General features: G+C 37.7%; 1 protein-coding gene across 1 annotated transcript; it reads left to right on the forward strand.

The window, feature by feature from the left end:
* Positions 1–936: 936 nt before the first annotated feature.
* Positions 937–6,349, forward strand: LOC125663093 (zinc finger protein 665-like). Its single transcript, XM_056147555.1, has 3 exons — positions 937–2,216; positions 3,940–3,966; positions 4,990–6,349. The coding sequence occupies exons 1-3, from the start codon at positions 987–989 to the stop codon at positions 6,271–6,273; spliced, it is 2,541 nt and encodes an 846-aa protein (XP_056003530.1). The 5' UTR covers positions 937–986; the 3' UTR covers positions 6,274–6,349.
* The last annotated feature ends 2,526 nt before the right edge of the window (positions 6,350–8,875 follow it).

Below are 8,875 nucleotides of genomic sequence, written 5' to 3' on the forward strand. Positions count from 1 at the left end.
ACAGAGTTGTTTTGCCAGTCTGCCAAAACTGTGTACCAAAAGAGATACCAAAGAGAATGCCAAAAAAATGACAGTTTTGAATTTTCAGAAACAATACATGAGTCTGACACTGTCTAGTCAATTCACATTCTAGTCATAAAATCAAATAAAAGTTTAATCGTTTATTTTTTTTTTACTGAATTATTGTAAATTTCCAAGACAATATACAAGACTAAATACTATCAGGTCTCTTTCTCTGTTTGGTAAATCAGCATTGAAAATAATTGTTTTTGAATATATGAACAGAAAGCAATACAAACAATAAGAGATGTGATATGATTGTCAAAGAGACAACCATCAACAAAATGACAAATATTAACAAACAATTACACTTCTACAGGTCATCCTATTAAAGGTATTCACTGATTGGTTTAAAGCATACTACCTTGTAGTATGTCTTAGTATATTGCCATGGAAATTTAGTACAAAAAATATTGTTGTAGAAAAAAAAACTTTTTACCTACCTATCTACCCATATGTGAAATTTAGGGTCGGGAGAGGGGAAACAAACATATTTTTAAATGTGGCCTGAGTGAAAAATGCTCAAGAGGGATGTTAAACAATATAGAATCATCAATCTGTTCGATATCAGGTAAACGGCAGAGCACATTTGTAAATAGAGCTCTCTGATTGGCTAATGCTCTTTTCAATGAAAATTCAGTGATCCACAGATTCGTAGGTAATTGATTAATTTAGCATTGACCCAGTATCACCTTGGATTAAAGTGGGTTACATTGTTGAATGTTGAAAGTTGCAGGATACTATAAAGTATTATATTTAGCCTGTGTCATACTGCTGACTCCAATCCAACTGAATCATGTCATATTACACCAACTTTCAGAATACTCTCCAAAACTTGTATGCATCTATGTACTCTGTTGCAGAAACCCCATCAATTCACTGAAAGAGACGTATCAGCTTCATATTTAGTTGTCAATACCACTGACATGCTCACTAACAACAACACAGGATTCACTTTGAATGGAAAGAAACATCCCAATGGAAATGACCTTCCTCAGTTCTCAGTCATTTCATCTACCCAACCAGTGGACAAAGATCTCGTCACTCAGGGGAGTGCATTGCTTCTACAAGACGTAAAACCCCGAACTTTAGGTTCGGACATGTCTTCTACTGATTTAAGAACTAATGCAAATGGAAAAGATTATGGTTGTTATGAATCTGTAGAGAACTTTATAATGACTCATTTAACTAGTCAACCTATTGATCAGAAAAACGATTTTCAGAAAAATATGAACACAAATGCTGGTGATGCTAGTAGGATGACATTGAATTGGAAAGGGGGATTAAAGAAACACATGAAGATGGGCTCTAGTGATAAACCTTATGAATATGATGTGTGTGGGAAGATGTATAATCAGAATGAGAACTTTCAGGCACACGGGAGGACACATACTGGTGATAAACCTTACAAATGTGATGTCTGTGGGAAGGCATTCAGTACAACAGGATACTTTCAGAAACACATGAAGACACATACCGGTGAAAAACCTTATAAATGTGATGTCTGTGAGAAGGCATTCAGTACAACAGGATACTTACAGAAACACATGAGGACACATACCGGTGATAAACCTTATAAATGTGATGTCTGTGGGAAGGCATTCAGGCAGACAGGAGGATTACGTTTACACATGATAGTACACACTTGTGACAAAGCTTATCAATGTGATGTCTGCGGGAAGACATTCAATCGGAGGTGGACATTGCGAAGCCATATGATGATACATACTGGTGATAAACCTCATAAATGTGATGTTTGTGGGATGACATTTCATGGGAATGGTTATATAAGTAAACACATGAAAATACATACCGGTGAAAAACCCTATGAATGTGATATCTGTGGGAAGGCATTCAATCAGACAGGAAACTTACGGAGACATAGGATGATACATAGTGGTGATAAATCTTATAAATGTGATGTCTGTGGGAAGGCATTCTATCATACAGGATACTTACAGAGACACATGAGAACACATACTGGTGATAAACCTTATAAATGTGATGTCTGTGGGAAAGCATTCAGGGAGAAAGGGCACCTGCGCATACACATGAGAGTGCACACCGGGGATCACCCGTACCAATGTGGAATTTGTGGAAAGGCTTTCAAACAGATTGGACATCTGCAGACACACCAGAAGAGACATACTGGCGATTAACCTTATGAGATTTATGTGATATCTGTGGGAAGATGTTAAATCAAAGGGGAAATTTAATGATTCAAGGATACTTACAGAATACAGACACACGAGGACACACAACAGTGATAAACCTTATAAATATGATGTCTGTTGAAAGGCATTTAATCAGTATGGGGAATTAAAGACATGAGCAAGACATACCAGTGACAAACCTCATCATATGTTCATTCAGGCAGGAGAATTGCAAAACCACATGAGGACACACACCGGCGATACACTTCATGGCCCATGCAGTATCTCGGGAATCAAACAAAAGGATTACATGATACTTGCATACACACCTGACAATTAACTTCATCATGCCAAGTTTGTGGGAAGATGTTTAGTAGGAAAGGACATTTGCACGCACCACAGATGCATGAGGACACATACCTGATGAATGCAATGTCTAAGGAAAAGCATTCAGTGAAATAAGATGCATGTGAGGGTATATATATCCTAATGATAAACCCTTTCAATCTGTACATCCTAGATCTGCACTGGTGATCCTGTGGGGAGGGTATTCAAACAGATTGGAACATCCTGAAGGAAAGGTTACAGGCAAATTTAAGGTTTAAATTTTTCTTTGCTATTTTGATAACAAAGATGATATCTGTGGGAAGGCTATTAAATGGATGGAGCATTACAGAGACACCTGAGGATGCATACTGGTGATGTGGGAATGGAACAGACACATGTAATAGGACATTTACATACAATATAATAATTTTTGCATAAATTTCTCTGTAAAATCCGTTTTTATCAGATTCCGTTTTTGGCCGATTATTTTGAACTTAATCTTTAAGCTTTTGTTGGAAAACAAATGATGGAAAAGTTTTCTTGAAATATTTTGTTTTCCATTGAAGCCTTTTAAAGTTTAAAACTTTTGTATCACTGCTGTTGAAGGCTTGTAGAGTTTTGTATCACTGCTGGTTTTGTATCATTACTGATGCTTAAGCGTGTGATGTATTTCGGAATCAGAAACAAAAATAGTCTACATGAACTAGTACTTGATGCCTTGGAATCACTACCTCAATCATAGATAAAAATTTCATTAAGCCGTAGAAGTAAACGTCACAAGTTTTTAGTTCACCTGAGCTTTTCTGATCAGTCCAAACAAAATATTTGGTTTCAGGTCACTTAAGATTTTAATAAAAGATTGGTAGGTAGATAGGATTTCTTTTTTGAAATACCAATTATCAATGGTCTATTTTCAAGGTATTAAAAATGATGTGTTTATTTGTGTGTTAAAACATCTTTGTGTGTGTGTGTGTGTGTGTGTGTGTGTGTGTGTGTTTTCATGTTCGTATAAATGGATTACAGAAATATTGATTGAATATTGTTTTACCTCCCTCTTGAGAATATTTCACTCATATGGAGACGTCAGCACTACCGGTGAAGGGCTGCAAAGCTTAGGCTTATACTCGGTGCTTATGGCCATTGAGCAGGGAGGGATCTTGATTATGCCACACCTGCTGTGACACGTGACCTTGGTTTTTGTGGTCTCATCCAAAGGACCACCCCATTTAGTCGCCTCTTACAGTAGGCAAAGGGGTACTGAGGGCCTATAAGTATACATGTATGCTTAAGGACTGAAGAATTTTTATCCATATGACCCCAGGGGTCCGTGTTTGCCCAAATCTTATGAGATTGAATACTATTCATCTTTTCATCATACCATGATTTTTGTCTGATACAGGTGTTGAGGCATCTGCAGTATGAGAAGGTGAAAATAACAGTGATCAATCTCATAACTCCTATAAGCAATACAAAATAGATAGTTGGGCAAACATGGACCCCTAGACACACCAGAGGTGGGATCAGGTGCCTAGGAGGAGTCACCATACCCTGTCGACTGGTCACACCCGCCATGAATTCATTTGCAATTATTCTGTGATCCTTTGGGCTATCGATGGGTTAGGACAACGATATACAATGTTTGAAATAGGTTTAAAACTTGGTGTCTATGCCAAAACAAGATGACATAGGCCTAAACAAATTTCCATAGACCACAACATGAAAACCAAAAAATAACACAAATTTAAACCATTTTCATTTTACTTCTAATATACTTAGAAAGCATGTTTTCTTTTCATTTCCATTACAATATTCTCCTTTCCTCACAACGTTTATCAAATGTCAACTAACCATGTAGAGTCCTTTGGGATAACTTTATTGCATAGAAAATTTGGTCTATCTAAATTACATTTGGCATAGATCAGTGTCATTTGACTAGAGTTGGTCTATGGTTAATTTCGAACACTGCGATATAAGATGAAAATTTTTCATGGGAATGAAGATTGATCAAAAAAAATCTTTTAAAAATCGCAACAATTCAACAATGGCAATGATGAAGGTGACTCAGGTGTACGATGTGGCTCATGGGCCTCTTGTATTTCTATTTATTGCTTGTCAGTTTATATATGTGCTGTTATATTGTAGAAACCCCATCAGCCTGCTGAAAAAGAGAGATCAGCCTCATATTTAGTGATCAATCCCAGAGACACACTAACAACACTGAAGCAAATCTGACTCGGGATTCACTTTGAATAGAACAAAACATCCCAATGAAAATTAATGATTCATGGTCTTTTCAAAATTAATGATTCATGGTCTTTTCATCCTTCAAACCAGTGGACAAAGTTCTCCTAACTCAGAGGAGTGCATTGATTACATCAGAAGTAAAAGACCAGGCTGAAAATGACCATCAATGCATGACTCTCCAACCAGAGGACAAAGCTCTCTTTAGGTGAAATGTCTCTTCTTAAAAAATAAGTGCAAATATTACAGATGTAATGAGTCTGCTGGAACTTTTTATCAAACAGAGAATCGACAGAAGTGTATAATGTTGCACACAATTAGTAAACCTAACGATCAGGAAGATAATGTACTGAAAAATATGAACATAAATACAGATGAACAAATCTATAAATGTGATATCTGTGAGAAGATGTTTAATGAAAAGGGAAATTTGCAGACACACATGAGGACACACACTGGAGATGAATCTGATAAAATTGATATCCATTGGAAGGTGTTCCATCATACAGGAACGGTACAGAGACACATGAAGGTACAAACTGGTGATAAACCTTACCAATGTGATATTTGTTCGAATGCATACGTTCAGGTAGAAGACTTGCTGAAGCACATGAGGACACACACTGGTGATAAACCTTATGAATGTGGTGTCTGTAGGAAGGCATTCATTCAGACAGGAACATTACGGAAACACATGAGAACACATACTGGTAGTGAACCATATCAATGTGGTGTCTGTGGGAAAGCATTCAAGCGGAGAGGACGATTGCATATACACATGAGGAAACATACTAGTGATAAAACATATGAATGTGGTGTCTGTGGGAAGGTGTTGCATGAGGATGGAAACTTACAGATGCATATGAAGACACACAATGGTGAAAAACCTCATAAATGTGATATTTGTGGAAAGGCATTTTGTGAGAAGGAATCATTGCAGGTGCATATGAGAATACACACTGGTCATAAACCTTATCAATGTGATGTCTGTGGGAAGGCATTCTATCATAATGGAGCGTTACAGAGACACGCAAGGACACACACTGGTGAAAAACCTTATAAGTGTAATGTCTGTGGGAAGGCATTCAGTCAGAAAATGCACTTACAGACACACATGAAGATACATACTGGGGATAAACCTTACAAATGTGAAGTCTGTGGGAAGGCCTTCAGTCGGACAGGACACTTACGTATACACATGAGAACACATACTGGTGATAAACCTTATAAATGTGATGTCTGTGGGAAGGCTTTCAGGCAGACAGAACACTTACAAACACACATGAGAATTCATACTGGTGATAAACCTTATAAATGTGATGTTTGTGGGAAGACGTTTAACCAATCCGGAACATTAAAGTCACACTTGAGGAAACAGCATGCACATATTGGAGATAAACTTTATAAATGTGGTGTCTGTAAGAAGGCATTCAGTCAGAGAGATGGCTTACAGACACACATGACAACACATTCTGGTGATCAATCTCGTTGAAGTAATGTCTTTGTCTACATGACATATGTGAGGATACAAGCACTGTACTTGTGAGAAACCTTATAAATGTGTGAGGGAAGTTTTGTTTGTGTGTTCATTTCTTTGTTTTGCGTCTCTTCAATTTATATTGAGACGTTACAAGCTGTAAGTGAAGTACCACACATTTAGATGTCTTAGCAATCAGGAGCGTATCAGAAAGGTTCTTTAACATGTCAATGTCTGTCACAACACATCACTCACAAATCATATCTGAAAGACCTATGAGTGCTCATGGTTTTTGCAAAGGAGTAATCATTACTTATTGTTTACATCATAGGTTTGGCACAAATGAAGCTTGAACTTGCAATATCCCAGTCACATTTGTGAAAGTTTTACCACTGAGCTACTGACACCGGTAATGTTTAACAACATTTACAGGCGACATGGGAACATACACTGATAGTAAACCCAATATGATAACGAATTACGGTTTTTGTCCTAAATTACCCCTGTAACCATAGAGGGAATGACTTATAAAGGTGAGTGTTGTGGATCTTTCATATATGACCTTTTAAATGGAGATGTCAATATGATAAAGAAACCTCACCAATACATCCCTGATAACCATGAAAGTCTGAAATTTATGGTACTTCGTTTGAGCAGTCCCGCGGGGATCTGGGTTACTATAGGTTCTTGGTGTCCCTTGCTTGCTTGCCGTAAGAGGCGACTAAATGGGGCGGTCCTTTGAATGAGACCGCAAAAAATGAGTCCTGTGTCACAGCAGGTGTGGCATGATAAAAGATCCCTCCCTGCTCAATGGCCATTAGCACTGAGCATAACCTAAATTTTGCAGCCCTTCACCGGCATTGGTGACGTCTCCATATGAGTGAAATATTCTCGAGAGGGATGTTAAACAATATTTAATCATTTGAACAGCATATGTTTTTTTTTTATTCCAATTGAGAGGTTAAGAATGTCCAAAATGAACTTTTCTTCAGTGATGAATTAGTCAACATGAGAAACAGTGATCAAACTAATAATCCTGTAAAGAATACAGAATTGGGGATAGGTCAAACTGGAACCTCTCGACACAACAGTGGTTGGATGAGGTATCTAGGAACCTCTGGACATACCAGGGTAGGATGAGGTGTCTAGGTACCTCTGGACCGGGGTTGGATGAACATAATCATGTTTTGAATGAAGTGCCTAGGCACATCTTGGTTACTAGCGGTTGGATGAGGTGTCTAGGAACCTCTGGGTGTACAGGGCTTGATTGAGGTGCCTGGTACACAGGGGTTGGATGAGGTGCCTCTGAACATGTCAGTGGTTTGATGGGATATCTAGGAATCTCTAAACATACTAGTCGTTGGAGGAGGTGTCTAGGAACTGATGGACATATCAGGGGTTTTGTGATATGCCAAAGAACCTATGAACATGCTAGGGGCTGGATAAAGTGCACAGGAATCTCTGGACATACCAGGGATTGTATGAGGTGTCTAGTAATCTCTGAACTTATCCGTTGGATGCTATACCAGGGGTTGGATGAGGTATCTTGGAATATCTGGACATATCAGTGGTAGGATGAGGTGTTTAGGAACCCCATATATATATACCAGGATTGGATGAGGTGACTAAGAATCTCTGGAAATACCAAGGGTAGGATGGGATGCTTAAGAACCTCTGGACATACCAGAGATTGGATTAGGTACCGAAGAGGGATAATCATCTATTTTTTTTTTTATTTCACGCAATCGACATACATTTGCACATAAGTAGATACAGAAGAATATGAATATATTTAAGCGTACATATATATAGATATATTATAATGTTCATTTAATGTTAACTGCTGTTGTCATGCATTACACAATCTTAACAGTTAAAGAAATATGAAGGATAGACTTTTGTACCCCTTGCATATATGCCCGATGAATGAATTTGTACTGTGATATTATGATGGCGAGGGGTAGAGTTGGGCCACAAAAGGGGAATAGTTTTTTTATGGGGATGTATCTAGGGGAAAAAATGATTTCTTTTTTATGAGCAAAAGGACCTTCATTAGTCTTTAGCTCAACTGCACCTTTGCAGATCACCTATTTTCCTTGAGTAGTGCAGATTCAAGGTGGTTCTAGTCATGGCCAGGCTGTAGTATATGGCCTCAGTAGGGGATGAAAGTTTTATACATGAAGATGTAGGGTGGATTGATGTGAAATCTTCTCAAGAAGAATGTAGACATGATTACATGTAATATACAATCATCCTGTGTTACTGGGGATTCAAGTGTTTGAATCAATCACGTGGTTTTAGGAAGTGGGGTTGTGCAGCAACATTCTCAAGAATCACTGGCCATGCCTTTTCATATAATTATGTAAGCATTTCAAGGTAGTGCAGATCACAATTTTATAAGATCATGGGTTAAGATATAGATTTAGAGTATGTGTGGTATAAAGTTCTTTTCAAAATTAGCAGGGCTACATTAAATCGTATTGATATATGATTTTTTTTTATGTTTTGACTAAACTAAAATCACAAATGAGCTTTTCTGACAACGTTTTGTCTGTCGTCCTCTGCGTGTTTGTAAACTTTTCACATTTCGGTCTTCACAACCACCGGATCAATTTCA

This window comes from Ostrea edulis, chromosome 8 (assembly GCF_947568905.1).
Source record: "Ostrea edulis chromosome 8, xbOstEdul1.1, whole genome shotgun sequence".
Taxonomy (NCBI): Eukaryota; Metazoa; Mollusca; class Bivalvia; order Ostreida; family Ostreidae; genus Ostrea; species Ostrea edulis.